Source organism: Harpia harpyja, chromosome Z (genome assembly GCF_026419915.1).
Source record: "Harpia harpyja isolate bHarHar1 chromosome Z, bHarHar1 primary haplotype, whole genome shotgun sequence".
Taxonomy (NCBI): Eukaryota; Metazoa; Chordata; class Aves; order Accipitriformes; family Accipitridae; genus Harpia; species Harpia harpyja.
Window position 1 is genome coordinate 85,748,193 of NC_068969.1, and position 21,014 is coordinate 85,769,206.

At 39.0% G+C, this 21,014-nt stretch overlaps 1 protein-coding gene across 1 annotated transcript; it reads right to left on the bottom strand.

Annotated features, from left to right (window-relative positions):
• Positions 1–1,724: 1,724 nt before the first annotated feature.
• On the bottom strand, positions 1,725–10,945 carry LOC128137805 (programmed cell death 1 ligand 2-like). Its single transcript, XM_052779001.1, has 6 exons — positions 10,880–10,945; positions 9,187–9,549; positions 7,812–8,096; positions 7,110–7,250; positions 6,315–6,356; positions 1,725–4,141 (listed from the first exon to the last, which is right to left on the bottom strand). Exons 1-6 carry the CDS (start codon positions 10,932–10,934, stop codon positions 4,059–4,061), a joined length of 969 nt encoding a protein of 322 aa, XP_052634961.1. The 5' UTR covers positions 10,935–10,945; the 3' UTR covers positions 1,725–4,058.
• Positions 10,946–21,014: the final 10,069 nt, after the last annotated feature.

Genomic DNA, 21,014 nt, shown 5'->3' on the forward strand with positions numbered 1-21,014 from the left:
ATTAATGTTTTTTTCAAGTCAGCTTCTAACAATGTTCGCATGGTGCACTTAACCTGTCAGCTACTTTTTACTGTATGACTGCATATTGAAGTTGAATGAAATACTACAGTGCACTGGCTATAAAACAGCATTTCAGGGTACGATTGACAACATGCTGAAGAAAACCAGGATGTCTTGTCAAACCAGATGGCAGTCATTGATCTGGGGCTATACTTTCAGGCCATGCTTTCATCAGAGTATAAGAAAAGTCAGATAATTACAAAGGATACAGAAGCTAATTTGAACAACAAAAATACAATCAAAGGTTACTTTGGGTTAGAAGGGACTTCTGGAGGTCACTTAGTTGACCCTCACCCCCACAGAAAAAAAAGCCCACTTTGAAGCTAGATCTGTTCCAGTAATGGTGATTCTTTACACTATAGAGATGCTTTGTAAAACTTTTCTCCTTTGCTATTTTGTGAAGTAGGAATGTATTGGTTTTGGTGGCAAGCAGCATGTTTCTGTCAGGTGAAGGAAGAAATTCTGTAAGAAAAGATGACTGCTCCATTTCTTAAGAAAGGCATAGGATTTTGTTCATTGGCAATCCAAAACTCTAAAAGGCATTTCCAACTGCTCGCAGTTAGCCATGGTCAGAATCAGCTGGTAGTTTTCTGGTATGCAGACATAAGTCTTGTAACACTTAGGTTTCAACTGGCCATTAGAAATTCCTCTTCCAATTCAGTCTTTTTCCAAAGATACTAACATGCTTGATATTAACTGTTGCTTTCCACCACGTCTGCGCTAGTGGAAATCAAGTAATTGAGTGGGTTTAGGCTGTTGCCAGTATGAAAGTGAATAAGGTACAAAACAGAGGTAATCTTCCTCTCCTCTGTGCTCCTAATCACAGAGCAAACTGCAACTCACAGATACTAAAAATGTTGCTGTGGTAGAAAAGCCCAGATAAACCTACTGCAAGCCCTTAAAATCTATGGTAAATAGCAGAAGTGAGGAATGAGCAGGAAGACTCATCACCCAACTTGCCAGTTGCTCCTGTGCTAAAATGGCAAATATCTCACTCACAGTAAAGCAGGTCAGAGGATTGCAAAAGTAGTGTTCCTTAGCTGGACAAGAAGAATTAAATACTTAAAACCTATTTTTTTTATACTTGCCTGTGAAAAATGGTCATCGTTAAAATTCAGTGAACTATGTTTTTGATGACTATAAATCAGTGAGTAGATTCTTTGCACATCTGTTCATACAAACATTCCACCAACTGTAACTGAATCCATACCTTTATACAGTAGATTAACATGCTATTGCTTATGACATTCTCCTAGTTTGGACAAACATATGGAGCTGAATAGAGGAGGTACATATCAGAAAAGATAATGGAAGCTTCCTATGCAATGTATCCACTATGCCACTCTAAAATGCCAGTTGAGAGTGTCAGTAAGTTTTAAAGTCAATCCCTACAAACTTATCTTTATATTACATCTAAAAATATTTAATATTTCTTGGTCTAATAATATTGACTCACTGTAAACTCCAAATTTATAAAAAAACCCCAAACCAAACAAACAAAAAAAACCCCCAAACCCCAAACCCTTCAAGCATTTTTCAGGCAGTTTATCTGTATCTGAAAACTCTTACTTCAGCTGTTCCAGGATAACAGCGTGTAAAACAGTAGATGAAGCAGAAAGAACAGAGACTCATCGTATCACACACGTATCATATGCTCGGTGGTTTGCAGTAAAAAACAATTCACGCATGAATTCATAGACACATATAGACTGGCCAAGCTGCTGACTAGCTAACTTTCACACACTAAGATGTGACAATCATCCTGATTTATTCTGATTGCAGGTCATAAGTATCCAGTGACAGTTGATAAAAATAGAAACTTGTAAACCAAGATACATTTCTGGGTATTCTTATGGTTATTACAGTAAACAGGACTATTGCCCCCTTCATATGAAAGGGAGTGGATAGGGCATAGGATTGTTGTGCAAAGCTGAGCTGCCTCTGCCTGGGGATGCCAGGTGAAATATTTCGGTGTACAGACCATTAAGAGGGAAAGCAGGACAGTGTTTGCTATGCCTGTAAAATGAGCGGGAAGTGCTGCCCACACCTGTTCTTTCCTGCCCACACCAAGGCAACATTTACTCAGCAGCATAAGATAATGTCAGGATGACTTTCATTTCAGTAAGGAACAATGATAATCACCATAATCTAATTTCAAAGGCTGTGAGGTACTATTTGTGTTCATCCACATAAATTCAGTTTGAATTACTTCCATTTTATGATTATGAGGAAAAAAGAAACAGAAAAATGCAAAATGAAGTCCTTTCAGGAACACAGCAGGTTAGATTTTTCACCGTGGCTGACAAGGGGCTCATAGTTCCCAGTGGAGTACAAATCTGGTATGGGGAGAAACTGCATGACCTTATGCACTGACCCTAACCTATTGCTACATGGTGCAAGCCAGGTCAGTCCCCAAGCTGCTATTGCATCTGAAGCTAAGCAATGCTTCAAGAAGCTGCCTCTGATTCTCTGACATCTACCTGATTTGCCATGTCAGCAATGACATAGCAAGCCTAGTGCGGATTTGTCTCAGCTGAATCCAATGGCTACAAATGAGTATTTAAAGGTACAATACGTAGGTATTAAAGTAGAGGTGATGACAGAGAGAGATTCATTTTTCTCTTCCACAGGTAAAATCAACAGCAGCCCTGCTATTTAAAATCAGCTGTCCTGGTGAAACAGAAGAGGGTGTGAATGCTGTCTTTCTGGTCTCATAGCAGCACTGTAGGTCCACTTCGTGCTGGTGCAAATAGCTGCAAAGTGACACTGGAGAAGCAGCTCCCATCTAAATCCAGAGCAAGTGCTATGAAGAAAACCTTAACATTACTGATGCGATTATTTCTGTGAAACAGATAGCACTCTTCCAAGAGTACAGTAATGACAAAAGTAGTTTCCATGTGAACACTTTTCTTCAATCTTGTTATGTCTATCTTAGGAGAAAACACAGCTCACCAGAGCCAATGCTCTTTGAAAATAATATGACAAATCCTATCCAGTGCCCTTGCTTCACTATCTGATGACTATCTAAGATGCAAAGCTCTTTCCTGCTGGGTGTTTTTTCAAAACTGGCATGGTAGAAGCTACACCAAGCACAAAGTGTATTCAGAGTTGAATGAGGCATTTTTAGGCATTCCAGTAATAGAAAGTAAAACAGATAAGTGCCTGGCATGGAAAAGACTCATCTTTTCCTTTGAGAAAAGTTAAAGTTACTGTTTAAAAATAATCAGTGGAGAAATCTGGCTGAGCTTCATTTTCACTTTTGCTTCCAAATTCCTCCTAAAGAAAATTCTGTTGAGTAATCAGTTTAAATGTAAAAGTTCTTAATGTCACGTAGTATAGTATCACAGTTCATGTTTTTTTACCTGACTTACTTATGCAGTTTTACATAGACCGTGCATAAAAATTCTCTTCTGTGATATAATGTTGATTTACTGTTGGTGTTGGGATTTTGTTTTTGTCTTGTCCTTTGATTTAACTTCTACCTCTTATTGATTTTGTTATATGAAATATCTTCCATATATTGCCATGCTGGTGGGTACTTGTTGAAATTTCCAGTTTAATATGTTGGAAAGCTTGGAAATGAGATACAGGCATGTAATGATGTCTCCACCTGAAAGATGACTGTTTAGACATAAGATAGCGTATGCAGCTTTCATTCAAACTCCCACAAGATGTTTGAATCCAAGCACCATTCCTGAGACTGGAACAGTTAATAAAGGCATTCTTAAACAAAAATTCCTTGAGTAAGTCCAGAAGTAAGGTGTATCAAAGGCACTCAGATAACCTCTTCACAATGGTAAACCACATTTCATGACAGCATAATTCTCAGTAACTTCAAGATATGGTTTCAGAAGAGGCATAGCTTTCCATTGCTGCAGTGCCAATAAATCCCCATGAGTTCACTGTTCATCCCAAAGCTAAAGTGCTGTAACTTTCCTCTGAAGTCCCCAAAAACAGATACAAAATGTGCAAATTACAGCATGGGAGATGAATACTTTTCACAGACCCACACTCCCACTGTCTCTTGAAGCTGTGACAGTCGACAGGTATAAAGCCTCAGTTTGAGAGTTAAAATCATCTCCTTAAAGAAAGAAAATTGAATAGTATTATTTTTAAAATCTGCAATAATTTAAGCAAATAAATACCCTGATTTTAACAACTGAGTGGTAAAAGAGTGAAAGCCCTATCTTCATTGTACGCAAGCTTTTCTGGGCCATGCTGAAGTTACAATGGCTCCTTAAAGCTGCCATTAATTACAGAGACATCCTGTTGCAATCTTTTCAGAGGGAAGAGTTCTCTCCCTCTCTCTCTCTCTTTTATCTGTGGTCCAAATTCTGAATTTTCTATTACATCAAAGCTATCACTGACTATCAATCAGCCACATAAATGAAATAACAGAACTGAAATCTGGTTAGATAGCATCCACAGGAATGCTTGTCAGTAAAATCTGTGCATCTGAATAAAAGTTTGCAGAACTGGGACTTCAGCAATGAGGTCAAATGTCCTACATCTTCAGTGCTGATACAGCTTGAGCTGTAAGTTAACATGATAACATGAACAATCCTTGTTACTGTAACCAGGGCCATATGGGTCATTTCCAAGGATCTCTGGTAAAGTTATCTGTGGCTTTCATGCTTCAACTACCTACTCATCATGGAAAAAAGGTTCTTTCCAGTGTTGCTTAAAAATATATGATGCGCAGAAATATAAATGTTTGTCATATGACTTACTGTACGCTGCACAAAGATTTTCAGTCATTAAAATGAAGAAGTAAAAGAAAACCACAAAAAGCAGCTACCTCTCCTTTAATTTCTTCATTTCAGTAAGTGCGCAGACAAGGCTAGGGCCTACAAAGTGAAAAAAATCTACAACAGTAATACACCAAGCCATGGGAAGCCACGCTGCGCTCAGACAACGTGCGCTGGAATTGTGTCCAGGCATGCACCAACGCTGTCCTCCAGATTGCTGCTTGCCTTGGGCTTCTGTTCACTTGCACATGGCATAATTCCACCAAAGTTTCACACCGTCACGTGAAAAATAAGAAGGGGCCTTTGACTACAGCAAGTGCTGATTTCTGAAAGGTGAAAGTGTTTTTCTGAAAGTGTCATTTTGACTGTAGTATCTACTGATAGCAGTGAATTGGACAGCTATGGGTAAGATGCAAGCACTACAGTCTAAGGTGGCATGGGAATCAGTGAATTCATGCCCTTTCTGTCCAATCTCTAGTTTTCATTTCACCTACGAAAGTTTTTTTTAAGCTGGTGACTTCCTGATGTATGATTTTTTAGCAGTGAGAAACATGGGTGGCTTCTCAAGTAAATCTTGTCCTTGGAAAAGCCCAAAGCTGCCTATGCATCCAGAAACAGCTACGTATTGTTTCTTCAGGCCACTTGGTCAGCTGCATCACAGTTTTGCTTCAGTTTTGCTCCTTGGGGGAGAATCATTCATATTCCTGGAGCACATCAGGCAGCCTCGGGGCTAGCCTCAATAGGCTGTGTTAGGGTCTGCTTGGACACCAAGGAAATACAGCTGAACCCAATACCACCGTACCTAACACTGGCCACAGCCTCTCTCCTGACAATACATTAACCTATCTGACTTTTATTTATAGGTGACAAAACTGATTTATATAAGTAGGTGTTTTAAGAGCTTTCTCATAATATTGCTTTATAGTTTTCTATGGTGATTTCTTTTTTTCAGTTCAATTTTAGTACAGGACAGTTATATGCATCCTGATACTTTTTTAGGCATTACCTTCCCTCTGCAATGTGAAAATTCCAGGATGTCTAGAAAAGTCACATACTCATAAGATGAGAAGTGGCTCAGTGGATGATCTAATATTCCAGATAAATGAGGTATTATTGTATTTGTTGTTAAAACCTGCGGCCTGAGCAGACTATTGCCACAAAAATCTTGATGCCTTCCAGAACAACCAGCTTTCTGTGTGTATCCTACTCAGCTGAGGCTACTAGAACTGCAGTTAGTATGCAGAGATGTATACCAAGCCCTGTATGCAGACTATCTGTATCTCAGTAAAAGGGAACAAACATTTATAAATTTTTACATTGCCTGTGAGAAAGTCATAATGTTAGATACTGCATTTTTAGAAAATTGAAGAAAAGTTGAATTTAAATTCAAAACTAGCGCCTATTTTGATGTAACATTATTATAGTTGCCATCTACAGATTTATAAAAACCTTAGCTGTAAGCAAGAAAAAGCTGTAAGCATAAATATAGAAAACCCTATGACTTACTGTTGTCATCTTTCAGGTTAGGGTTCAGTTTTCTTTTCCTCTCTGTTAAAGTAAATATATACAAATTTAGCTTAAGCATTTCTAGATTTGAAAGAAGCAATACAATTCAACAAACTTTTAGATTAAACTGAGCTTTAAGTTTATTATTAACTCATACCAAATTCATAAACTTCTCCACACTTCTTCTCTTTTACAAATTTTGAACAAAATTCTGAAGTCCTTAATAGCAAGACCTTCATTTCATGAAAATAAATACATTTGTCTGAGTTTACTGGAGTCTATTCATAGGCAAGAAAAGACTAGAATAATAGCCTGTTTGCTTTATTACTTTTCCACTGTTGCACTTACAAACAAGGAAAGAAACACTATTCGTAATAGTCCAGTACAGCATACCATGTTAGTTATAGAGCCTTAATGGAGATCGAAAATAAAAATTCTGTGTCATAAACCATAGCTACACTGTCTTTTTAGCCATGAAGAAAAACACTATTCAAACTATGTTTTTACAGCCCTCCTTACCCAAGCCAAAGCTTGTTTGTGTTCTTTACAGAATAGCAGCTGGTCAGATAAATAAATGTATCTTCCCATATACCTTGTCTCATGTAAGTAACAAGGTGAGGAAAATAAAACCCAACTCAAATGATCCAAGATTTCATTTTAGAACAGAGCTCATCTAGAAATAAAATGTGACCAAAGTCACACAAGCATGCCTAAAGTCACTAAAATTTCCAAAAGATCATTCACAGAAAAAATAAAGAATAAGTGAAAAGATCCACTATCTGAAGTAAAATGTACCTTTTCTGGGTTGCCCATTCTTGAATGATTTTCTCTTTTTAAAGATTATTAGTGCAGAGGGAAGGACAGCTACCATCACACATGTGGGGACAATAAATAAGATCAGGGATTTTTGTCCACTATACTGTGTACTCATTAAAGCTGTCAAAAACATGAAAAGAAAGTAAATTTATAACTTACAAAACAGGCATCATTTATGAAGTTATCAGTGCTGATTCTCCAAAGTCTTGCTCTGACTGAACAAAAGATTCTTAAAATTTATCAGCATAGTGTTTTACACTTATTTTATGAATACTTTATTCTGCGATATTACTATAAGAAGCTTTACAAAAAATGAGTCAAATCTCTCATTTGTATGGCATTTGAGTAAGCACTACTGCAATTTATCTGTATCCCATCTGAAGAACAATTAATTAGAAGTCTAGATCAGGGAAGACACCCATGCAGATTAAAGAATTTCCTCTGTACTGGCAGCCAAATAATGGGAACTATCCTGAAATTAAAATATACAGAAAAATAGCAGACTGGTTTGTTGGACTGCAAGCTAGCTGAGGCTTCAAAGGCATAAATAATGCTGACTTGTTTCTTCTCCAGAGCACCAATATTACACTGTTTTCTAGAACCAAATTCCAGTGATGGATCATAGGACATGATGTATGTAGAAATACTCTCTGTCTTGTGCAAGTCCAAGGTGATACGAACCTAAAGTGGAAATGTGAGCTGAAGTTTCTCCATTCAGTTCTTTATTCCAGAACACGCAGCTGTAATTCTCACTCATACTTGGTTTGAACGTCAGGATGCTGGTGACATTGTAAAGACCATCTGTGGTCAGCGTATAGGTGGTATTTGCAGATCCACTGAGATTGAAGTTCTTCTCATTTTGCCAGAAAACCTCTGCCAAAGGAAAGCCTTCTGACTGGCACATAAAAACAAACTTGTCTTCACCTGGTTTTCTCATTACTTGTGTGTTTATTCTTTTGTAAGATGCTGCATAAGAAGAAGTTGAGTGAAATTACTTTATGTAACAATAGTAATCTTCCCACTTCACTTTCCCTTCTTCTCTTTAATGCCATATTTTGTCTATGGCTGTACCTGAGGAACACTTATTTGAAATAATGAAGGGTGTTTTGTTGAACAATTCAATATTCATTACTCAATCTTCTCATGCCTACAGTGACAGAACTTACTCCGCTACTTTATACAAGGCAGCAGTTGACACTGAATTTATAATCTATCAATACAGAGGAAACAAGTGAAGTCTCATGGGACTCTATTTTCACTTTTTGAATATGCCGCTTCAAGAAAAAGGCTGTTTTTAATGTTTGTTTTATCAGAGCTTATAAACAAGCGTGATATCTTCATCATATTAGAACAAAATGAACTTAGAATTTCTGTAAGGACAGTTCAGAGGAACCAATGTGGGTCTTAAAAATGGCTGTATCTATTTTTGTATTTGACAAAGCTCGTTATTTAAATGCCTGGGTGGGAAATGAATGCTGCCTTATATCACACAGACATACTGCAGTTAGTGGGAAACACCAGAGGCCTTTCAAAGGACTGATCTATCATGCTATCCAATAATGTATGCCTTTATTACTAATGTCTATTTGGCTTCGATGAACACAGAAGAATCACACTTCCTTGCTCTGGCAGCTGCCGTCACTTGGAGAATTCCCAGCCACTTGGGTCGTTGCAGCAGGGCTCCTAAGTAAATTAAAGCACCTCTGGGAAACTTTTGGGAGTGGCCAGAGGTGGCCCAACAGGGCAGGGGGTCAAATGAGAGGTGGGGACACTGCAGAAGAGGGTGTGGGAAGAAGGAAGAGGGATGAAGGGCAGAGGAGGAGCATTAGCTCCCCCTCTCTGGCCCAGGCTGCTCCTGGAGAAACTCAGCTGGCTGTTGAAGCAAAGACCAGCCAGCACCAAGACAACTGCTTTGGTTCACCTGGAGGCTGAGCACCAGGTCCTGGTGAGAGAATTAGCAACAAATTCCTCCAAATTACTCAATTTCTACAAGCCTGTAGGAATTTAGTAGAGACATCTCAATGAATATATACTTACATTCAACTCAGCCACTAACCTTTTACTTCCAAAGTAATGTACTTGTAGTCCACGCCCTGGTAGTCAATGAGACAAAGATATGATCCCGCATCTGTGATCTTCACCCTGGTGATCTGAAGGAGAGCTCGTCCTAATTTCAGTTCACTGTGCAGAAGTGCTGCTCTTCCTATGTAATCATGATGTTGGGATAGAGAGAAAGCCTTCCCATTGCGGAGCGTGTACACCTCTTTTGATTTCGACTGGCCCTGCCTTTTTTGCTCCCAAACAACAGTCAGGAGTCCTAGGTTTAATGAGCCGTTCACAGGGAATCTGCATTCCATGGTGACATTGCTCTCATACTCCACAATGTACAGCTGTTGGGGAACTTCAACTGTAAATAAAGCTACAGCAGGAAAAGAAAACAGTTTTTTTGTATTAAAATACGTTCTGATTTTCCTTACATTTGGGCAAAAAGGTGTCACGTAGTCAGCCATATAGTTACTGGTTTGACTAAAAGTTTTACGCGGTTTTTTTCCTACTCACACTAGCATTTTTACTATGTCAGTCATATTTATAGTGAATCATCTATATTCTGTATAGATTACAGAGTCTGAAAGACAAGGACAAAACAAGCAAGGGGTTTTTTTACATTTTAGAAATAACTTAAGGCTGAGTCAGTGAATACGCAGGGAGCACTGCGTATGAAACTATGAAACTTAGGACATATATGTCCTAATATTCTAGTAAAAGCAACAGTTAATTATGGAAATAGTAAATCTAATTTCATCATCCTTCACAAAGAGAAAATCCAGTGTAACCCCTGTGAAACAGAGCTGCATTGGATAAGCAGGTGTAACATGGAAGCATTGCTGTGTAGCAATTACAGTCTTCCACAAGCCTGGGACCATGTGAGTATCATTTGATCCAATGCATCTTCTCAGATACATGCAGCAGTTATTACAGAAAGTATATTAAAGTAATCTTTTTAGCCATTCACCAAATCTGAAATTCATACTGTTATGAAAAGTTTACCATTTTGAAGTGTAATTGATAAAGGAGAGTTATTTATGATATATCATTCAACATACCTTCTTACTACTTTCTATATTGGATGTACCATATATTGGTAGATTTAGTTCAGAAGCACTTGGAAGTATTCATAATGACATTCAAAAGAGAAGTTCATGCAACTGTTTATGCATCCCTTTTATTTCATGTGTTTGTGAAATACTTACAGGGAAGGCTTCAATTTCTCTTAGCAATGTTTGTTTATTCACTTTAATACAACCGTGATGAGGGAAAAAATAATATGAGAAAGCACTAAGCCCCTTCTGGGTTTTGGCCAAGCTGCTCCTGCTACAGGTGTGGCCAGGGGAATACATGTGTTTTTACTTCACTCTGCCTCTATATGCAACTGAGGTTGCTCTACTTTACAATTGGCTTAGGTTGCTTTGGTCACCCTCCCTCTCATAGCTGTGCCTGATGATGCTGGACGCCTCAGCTGCCAATACACTATGCTTTAAAGAAGCCTGGCTGTGGAAAGTGACAGGCATCTGTCCTGTGCTCAATTCGTACACAGTGCCTTCTGTGAAACGTTGCAAAGCAGCAGCTCCAGACATCACTGGCTATTGGTGCAAGTGTCATTGGAGGTGCTGAAGCCCACGCACTGAGGGCGTAGCGGTATTTGCTGCATTGGTTCTGCTGGTGGAATTGAAAGGCAGTTTCGCTCTCACCTGAAACCATGGAGAGCTGTGTTTCCAGCAGCAGCATTGGGAAGATCTGCAACATTTTCTCAGGTGGATCTGAAACAAAAGTAGTATTGCATCAGAACTTGCAACAACCACCTTCTCCTGCTGAGGTGGATTAGAGCCATGCTAGCCTTCAAAACCCATCGCAGCTAAAAATCAGCAAAACTAAAACCAGACATGAGGCTACCACTAGAAACAAGGAAAATCCTGATTAAAACAACCCGTGCACACACATGGAATATGAACCACTGACCTGTGGCAATGAAGAGAAATAAAATATTTCTACAACTTCACCCGTAAGGCTTTCACGATCTGTAGCTTGCAGGCAGTCTTAGATAGCCTGATGAGACAGCATTTTTACAGCAAATTCACATTGAAACTCTGCCTCTGAATAATAAAAATCAATTGCAGTTGGCTTCTCACATGTGGGAGAGCTTCATAAACATGCACAAGCAGACTTTTTTAACTGCCTGCACTAACACCTGATCTAGTTTGCAAGATCGCTAACCCCGATTTTGTTTCAACTCTACTTTGCATACTTTTTTGAGGATACTTATTGTCCAAGTTCTTTAACCTCAAGACCAGCAGATGCCTGGAACTCAGTGTGAGGTACTGGAAATCTCAGGGTAGGTAAATTAAAGTTCGCTTCAGAATGGATTAGGTATGAACACTTACTGCTGCTAATTCTTTCACTTTGCACATGGCAGTGCCTGACATGTACAAAATACCTTCTATTACTGACAGTAAACCAACTGCCCTGAAATAATGCAGAAAGAGAAAGTCCAGTTTTAGAGTGAGTATCTTCCTGTTCCAGTAATAACCAAACTATTGTTTGTACTTTTGTATACAGATCAACATAACTAAAAAGCAAAAAACAAAAACCAGGGACAACATTTAAAACAAAACTGATGAAATAATAGAAAAGAAGGAAGAATTACTTTGAATAAAGCATGCCAGCATATAGTATAATCTGAAAAATTAGTGAAGGAGATCCGGAAATAATCATAAGGAAGTAAAGAACAGAAGGAGCAATTTTAGACTTCCCCAGAGCTAGCCTTACTGGAGAGGGTTTTAAATTTTACTTCCCCGTTCATTTGTGGCTCAGCTTGAAACATTCTGGCTCTAATTTTCTCAGGTGCTGCATTTCTCTGATTGCTTCTACCTTTGAGCTCTCAGTACCTCAGAAAGACAGGCTCAAGCTTTAGCAAAATTAGCAGCCAAAATCAGAGGGCTTTTCCTAGAAATTTAGACTTCTATATTTTGATGTCACCGCTAAAGGTGACGTTTATGTCACAATAAAGGTAGATATGGAAACTACAGTAAGCAGACTTACTACATATGAATGAAAGCTAATTACATGTAGCAGAGGACTGAGTTGCCACTACTTAATCTGTGATAAATCATACCATAAATACACATACCATACATACATACGGTACACATATCATAAATAAATAGAAGAACCCAAACAGGGAAACATTTTCGCTTGTGATACTGAAAGCAGAGTCATGGAATGCTTGTGGTCATCAGCAAGGATCTGTATTAGAAGGATCAAGTATCTATCAGCAAGGATGTGTATTAGAAGCCATCCTTCTTTATTTCCATGATTTTACTAGTGGACATCAAGCTGTTGCACAACCTCAGTGCAATCTACCCATGCAAATTAATCATGTTGCTCTGCCAGGCATCCTGACATACTTCCATAAGGAAGGTCTGCACCAGCGTCTGAAATGTTATTTCTTCCAAGCTTGCAGTACCGACCATTCACGCTGTTACAGAATAGCCCTCATTTTCTCCCTACCTTTTGTAAAACATATACCATCCCCTACTATCCAGTAGTCCCTGTACACAACTATCGTAACACATTCATGCACAGCACTGTCTTTTTTTTCCTTTAAGCAAAAGGTCATTTCTAAAGCATATTCATCATCTGTCTGTTACAACTTCACGGTGATATAACAAAGGAACACTGCACCATAAAAATCAGCACTCAGTGGTTCTGGCAGCAAAGTCAGGAATTGAAATCCACATCTGAGAACATGAAGTCGCATGACATTTCAACAGCAATTCAGATCCTGTCGGTAAATGAATTTCCCAGACTGACCTGCAGAAGAAAAGGCAAGTTTTCACACAGTGCTGTGTGATTATGAAAATGAAGCTGAATAAACCTTTGAGGGTTGAGGTGATGAAAACCATAGCATCAGACATCTGAAAACCATCATGGCTTTTTATGAGTTGTAATAGTTCCAGTGAGGATGTAGGGACCAAGACTAAAAATTTGAATGGCAACAATGAACACAAAGGCATGACAATATGAATGGGAAAAGGGAGGAATATAATCTCTTTTAATACAGCTTTTTTATTTTACTGAAAGTACTAAGTTGAAACCCATACTTGACTTTCTGTGGCCCAAAAGGAACATATTCTGATAAGTTTTCTTAGTGAATGCTGAGTGAAATCCAGAGGGCAATGATAATAAATTGCTAAAATTCCCCAAAGGTCAAAACAGCACTATGTATAGTTTTCCTCCTTTTGATTCAGTTTATCATGTCTATGACTTTAGTCCTGGCCCCAGCTCACACACCCACAAGGATTATAACACTCATCTCCAAAAATAATGTCATTTTTTGCCAGTGCAATGCACCAGTCCACATAAAATCTCACGTTGTTGCCGAACATCCTCCTGGTAACGAGTGAGAAAGATATTTCTTGTTCCCTCAGAAAATTTAGACTTGGCATTCCCATTTCAAACTGCACAAGCTCTATGCTCCAGGCCACAATATTGGTTTCAACATATTATTCCATTTTCGTTATATAGACTTAATTCAGTTCTACAGACAGAAGTGAAGAGATGCTTGTCCTAACAGAGCTGTATATTATAAAGATGATCTCAGGAGGTAAAAGTGGTGGCAAAAGGGGAACATCAGACTCTGCTATATGCTTAAATCATGAAGCTCTTGAGCAAAAGCTGGGATACTTCTTTTAAGTAGCTGTGCTTTGTATAGATCTCTTTGGCATGTGTTTATTGTTATGGCTACTGGATCTTACCTTCGGGGAACACTCAGGTTGTGAACCAACACTGAGTTGACGAGGGAGGTTGGCACCAATCTGGTCAGAATTGTTAATGATTTCTCAGTTAGTAACAACTCCCACAGTGTTGACAATAATGAAGAGTTTGCAAGAAGCTTAGTAAGCAAAGGAACATGGAAATCACAGAATATTGTGCAATCTACTTCTTAGTAATAAAGATTGAAACCCACATATGAATAATGTGAACTGTGAATTCAATTCTATTCCTTTCATCTGTGTATCTGAAAGATCAAGTTCTTTTCTTAAATAAAAGGAGCATCTTAGTATAAGACCGTAGTACAAGACCCTCTGACACCACCTTGGGTTAGTAGCCTTGCTATGATTGTCCCTGCTCATTGCAGGGGAGTTGGACCAGATAACCTTTAAAGATTCCTTCCAACGCAAACCATTCTTTGATTCTAGGATTGCTGCCAACACAAGGATAACAAACGATCCTGTGCTGGATGAATCTTTCTTCTGCCATCTACTAAATGAACACAACCAGAGGCACAGTCACTGATTCAGGGATATTATAGCCTAACAAAACGTTGATAACCCTTTCCCGGAAACATCATTTCAGCTATTAAAATATTTGTATTCCAGCAAACGGATGATTAAGAACAGTAAACTCATTTAGCATTTACATAATGACACTTAGCAGCAGTAAGCGAGGAGAGTTTTGCAACCAAGAGCATATCTTCCACTAGAATAATCAGAACTGTTGAAAAATCTAAACAAGCGTCCAAGCACACCGGCTCTTCTCCAGGTTTAAAGCAGAAGTCAAACATACATAGAAGTTCACAATAATCACTCAGACTTCAGTCTGAAAGATTAAAGGATTAAAAGATCAAGGAAAGGGTACTTGGTCCTGTTAAAGTTAAGTAGGTATTGTAGACAGACCCTTGTTTGCATTGCATTTCCCTGCAGACCAAGTTAGCGTGTTGGCAGCCCTTAGGATGTGATCATCCTCAGTTTTAGCAGGTATAACACAGGTGCTCTTACAAAGTTCCTGGAAGAAAGCAGGGACATTGCACTCCACAGCTGGGAGCTGGGAGGAGGATGGTAACATCACCAGGCTGGCCAGGTGGCCTGTGTCCACCTCCACACCAACTGTCAAGTGCACTTTAGCAAACAAGGTATTGCAAGTTATCTGAAAGACTGGTGAGAAATCATGAGCTGATAGACTTTGTTATAGATTTGAAACAGCAATGTTGCAATTGATTTGTTCATTCCTACATTCAACATTTTTGCTTTGCTACTGACATACTCTATAACATTACACAGGTCAGCTCAGATCACTCTTTTCTTATTCCCTCGCCTTCTACAGCCTTTGTATTTTTGTACTGCAAAGGTGGTGCCTGCACAAAGCACAAAAAACCCCCAGTGCCCTCTGGAAATATCCCAGGAAGACAAACTCACCTGAATACCAGAAGCAAACAAGCTGTGTTAACATGGCATCCTACCTGGCTCCGTTTGGCCAAAAGAAAGCATCAGAGCAATAACAGGCTAATGTGACTGTACTGCTTCTCATGCCTAAGCTAGTTTGTTTTGGGGTAATTCAGATCTTTGTGCATGAAACTGAGTTTTATGCTCATTTTGTTGGAAAACAGGCTATTTTCTCATACATATATGTACACTGCAAAAGACTGAGGGGTCCCAGTCACTGTTTGCTTGCTTTGTCTTTCTCTGTTACTGAAACTCCTTTGTCTTCTGTGCATCTTGAAGTTTCAAAAGCTACCTTCCAATACTCTCATGTGTGCAAAAAGACACAAACTTTTCAGCATCCTCATGAAAGACTAAATTGATTTTCCTTCCAGTTTAAAAAAAAAAAAAAGTTTTTAAAAAAAAAGGTTTAAAAATCCTAGGTCAGAAAATAAACAACAAAAAAAGCAGCATTAGATCCTTACACAAACTACATCTGTTCTAGATCTTACCATCAGAAGGAAGGTACTTTTGTTTCCATTTCAAGGATTTAATAAAAAAACTAGCAGTGCATATTAAAATTTGTCCAAAGTCCGTTTCTCAGGCCTGTCTCAGTATGTTCCATGGACGTAAGTCTTCTGCCCACTTTCTCTCCAACCCACTTCACCCACGCACCCTCTCACCTGCTGTTCCTTCTCTGTTGTTGCACCCTTATTGCAGTCCCTTGTTGTCCACCTCACTACACAGTCAATCTGCTGTTGGGTCCATTGCTTTATATCCGATGTTCACATCACCTGTGACAGCCTATTTGCATCGTTTCAGTCTGCTCTCCGTCTCACTTCAGCTTTCAGGTGAAGAGATATAATTTCTCACTTCCTTCTTTGCTCATCCTTGCTGTAGATTTTTACTTTCTCTGCATTGTTTAACTGTCACCTGTTATATCTTTTTCACTGTCACTTTTTTTGTTCAATATCAAATACAATAACTCTAACACAACCTCAAATAAATTTTTTTTTCCATAGATGTTAGGATAAGATTGGGTTGAAATTTTGTTACAGAAAATGTCATTACATTTAAAATGCAGCTGTGTATTCTAGAGAACACACACCTTTCAGCTATTAGCAGCAGCACTGAACAATACAGGCTAATGCTTTGGCGTGATACACTGCAAATTTTCTCTGATATCACCAGCTTCTACAGAAAGAAAGACTTTTCGGGGAAGCACAAGAAATTGTCCTCTTCCTAGCCTGTCCTCCTCCTGGGAATGCAGAAGGTGAAAGTCCCCAGACTTGCTGTACAATCAAAACAACCTACCATCTGCAGGTAGGGGTTTAATAACAACTAAAAGAAAGTAAGCAGGAACATATAGATACAAATTCATACAGATTTTTTTTCTCCATGCAATTCTTCCCTGAAATTCAGAATGAAAGATTTATGAACAGCAACATCCCAATGCATAATGTGAAGAGGCTCACTAGCACCACTCTTCTGCCTTTGCCTATGACAGAAGATCGAGTTGCAAGACAGGTTCAGCTTCTGAAACTCTTTATTCCTCAGGGTTTGAAGCTATAGGGACCCGTGGTTTAGGATCTGGGACTTATCCAATCTCTGGTTCAGTGTCAGAGTCCACTCTCCACAAATAATTTGAAAATAAACGTAATTTAAGCAAATCTTAAGAATATAGGAAAAAAATCTGCAATCCATCAGTCAGAAACAGAGTAAATATCGATTTGCATTTTAGCAGCATTATACTCACATCAGATCTTTATGCAGTCATTGGAAGAATCGGGTTCATAAAACAGCTAAGATTTTCAAAGTTTTAACAAAGTAGTTCTATCCTATTTGCATGATAGCAGAAACTATCCAACTCTCATGATCAGTTTAAAACATGCACCGACAGCACAGCTTGTAGGCTGATCTTATTCTGGCTTTCTGTCATAAAACAATTGTGTTAAAAGGAAACCACCAAGTTTCTTAGGAATTTGTGAGCAGTTCCAGTTTCATTTTGATGTTTCATGCTGACCATACACTTGAGTTCAGTGCTCTGCACTGCTAGAAAAGTGCATCCAAACAAGTTTATTCAAAACACTGTCTAAAATTTATATGCTCAAATTCTGCTTTTAATTACACCCATAATTTTTTGCTGGATTTATACCCATGTAGAGCAGTATACAGCCTTGGCATCTGAACTTGCATTTACTAGGACTGTTCTGCATTCATGAAACTATTAAGTTACATTTTCTTAGTTTTCAGCATACAGCCTTGGCATCTGAACTTGCATTTACTAGGACTGTTCTGCATTCATGAAACTATTAAGTTACATTTTCTTAGTTTTCAGCATACAGCCTTGGCATCTGAACTTGCATTTACTAGGACTGTTCTGCATTCATGAAACTATTAAGTTACATTTTCTTAGTTTTCATCAGATTAATTTTACAAGAATCCCTTAATGATTACCTAACATTTGCAGAACACATGCCCTGTTCATTTTCATCTATATCTATACCCATATTATTAAAAAAAAACCAAACAAACAAATCACAATGAGGGTAGTCAAACACTGTTGCCAAGCGAGGTTGTGAATCTCCATCCTTGCCAATACACCAAACTCAACAGGACAAAGCCTGGGCAATTGGATTTAAGTTGGCCCTGCTTTGAGTGGAAGGTTGGACTAGGTGACTGCCAGAGCTCCTTTCGAACATAAAGTATTCTATTCTATTAAACAACCTTATTAATGGATGTCTCTGTGCATTTTACTGTTACTAGGTACTGTTTACTTCCATACTGCAGCTCGTCACTCTATCTTTTAATTTATGACCACATTATGAGTGGGAGACATAAAAGAGGTTACAGTGGTCTCTTCCCAGGTTTCTTGGATGCATTGGTGCTACAGGTGGGACACACATACTCTTTTGTGTCCAGTTAGTTCCTCATCACTTGGAATAATTGTGCTCTAGCTCCGCACAAATAATGGTTGTGGCTGTAGTCCCATGAATCCTGGCTGGTTTGGGACTATGTATGATGATTGCCTGTCTCACAGTTCCAGTCTGACTCAGACTGTGAAACTGTGTCTCCTGCTGCCAGGTGCAGAGCAATCCATCTCAACAAACCCAAAACCACTGGTATAACTTTTTTTTTTTTTCCCCTCAGTAAACTTATCCTGTGTAGCCCTATCACATAAAGTAATTCCTGGGTAGCCTGACCTTCTTCCAGAAAAACTCCAATGACCTCTTTGGCAGCTGTCAGCAGTCAATGGTTTGGCTGACTGGACACTTGAAGGAGAGAGAAAAGTCCCTAGGGCCAGAGTTGAGCTTGATCTATGATTTACAATTAAAGTCAAGTTTGCCTGATGTCCTAACAGTTTCAGTAAAAGCAAGAGGGAAGAGATGTCAGCAAGTGAGATCTGTGCTCTTTTTGTAAGTATGTGAGAGTGGGGAATTGAAACTTCCTAAGGCACTTCTTCTTGACTGATGCTTATGCCTACTGTTTCTCTTAACTCCATCTTCACCCTCCACCTGCCACCAACTCTCGAAGGCCTTGTTTGCTTTGTGGCCTTCCACACTAAGACAAATAGCCTATTTAGGGAGAAGTATTTATGCAAACACACCTTGCAATTAATAACATTTTTAAAGGATTTATTAATGGTAAAATAAAGAAAAAGGCAGAAAAATGTGAATGATGTGCAAGTTGTGCAAAGCCTATAGGCATTTTGAGGTGGTAAAGGCAGGAGATAACCCTCTGCCAGAAACATTGTAAAAGATAGATCTCCCACCTGGAGTCATGGTGATTCCCAGCAAATGCCTTTGCAGAATACCAGTGTGCTACCAAGGGAGACTCTCTACCTGCATGAACTCCTCAGGGAAGCCTTGTTTTGTTGATTGCTATGTTCCTTCTCTTCTGATTAGCCCTTTGCTTGCCTACCCCATTCACTACTTCCTCACTTGTTTGTTAAGGAGCCTCTACCTCCCCTGTGTCTAGGTGTCTGGCTTCCCTGCAGGTATTGAGACTTCTTCTGGAAGGAAAACAAAAGTGTTCCTTGTTCTCTTCCCACCTGACAGAAAAGGTATCCAAAGTTACTTCACAGTCACCATCACTGTCTTCTACTGATTTTGAGCCAGCTCTGGCTACAATAGGTTTTCTTCATGTACTCCTCTTTTGGGAACAGCTCAGAGCAATTGCCCAAGAGTCAGTGACCTGCCTGGGCCATCTCATGAGCCCAGCAGTACCTGGCAGGTACTTGGCTGGGACAATCACCTAGATTGCAGGACCAGAGAAATATGGAGGAGACAGGGAATTGGGGAGAAGATGCTGCAAAACCAGAAGTCCCACTGTTAACATCTGCAAAAGCCGAAATTCCACTGTTAACATCTCTGCCATTGTGCTGGTTAGCCCATGCTTGGAGGATGCACCATTGGTACATGTCACTCAAGGACACTGATTTTTTGGTCAAAAGGGAAGAGGGACGCTGCTCCATGAAAAGCCCTGCAGGTCAATAGCAATGATTCCTTTTTTCTTATTATTAGTTATTCTTTAATGTAATTGTTATTAGTAATAGCATTCATATTCTACAAAACTAAATGCCACACCACAAAACAGGCCATCAGACTGGTTCGTAATTACATTTTTCAAATGAATGAGTCCTGAACTCAAATACCAGTACGCCAATTTAGATTGTGCACATGATCCAGGCTTTTCAGAGCACTTTTGGGCATCTAACAATGCTTGGCCATTAGGAAGCAAAACGCAACTTACTGAAGCTGAGTCTGCTCTAGCTTCCTGCTGGATTTCATTTTCCAGCTATCCAAAATCACTGAAGTAGCATGCAAAAATTGTTAACTGAAGGAAAAAAATATTATTACAAATATGGTGTTTAACTACATTTTTTATGTTAGGATAGGAAGGATTTCCTCTTACCTCGTTCTCATGACCTAAATGTGTCACACTTTCAGTTAGGTGCATATTCTCCCTCTTTCACGAGTAGAAAGTAATTGTGCTGAAACAACTCATGGCATTGGAGGATGAGCATGTGGGCCTGTCTCCCTATATTCATAAAAATGAAGCCGAGACACTTAGCTTGTCCTAAAAGCCTAATTTGTAAAATTGCTAAAATTAAATCAGACAAGTTCTGGTTTGGATGCAGAGAAATATAAAGTAGACCTTATTTAGAGAGGACAGGTCTTTTCACATCATCTGTTATCTACCACACATCCTGCTTTTCTAATGAAGTAGCAAAATTTCAAGCTTCCTATCAACCACTCAGGAATTCAAGCACTGGCATTTTGGACAGTAGGTTCAGCTGCAGAATTTAAAAATGCATTTATCTCCCCTCATTTCATTATCTTACTCATCTGCTATACAGCACTGTCAACAGTAACTTACCTTTTCTCCGTCTGGGAAAAGATAAACATAACAGTTCCTGCTGTCTGGTGGAGCTTGATAAAGACATCAGCTTCGGTTCCATGATACTAAGCATGCACTAATAGCACTGCCTTGCAAAGATTGATAATAACTAAAAGGAGTAGACTTTTCACTTTTACTTTAATATGCAAACAGCTGTTGCAGTCTCAAAGAGGAAGTAGAAAATGAACAGATTGTCTGGAAGGGGAATTATTTATGTAGTGATATGAAA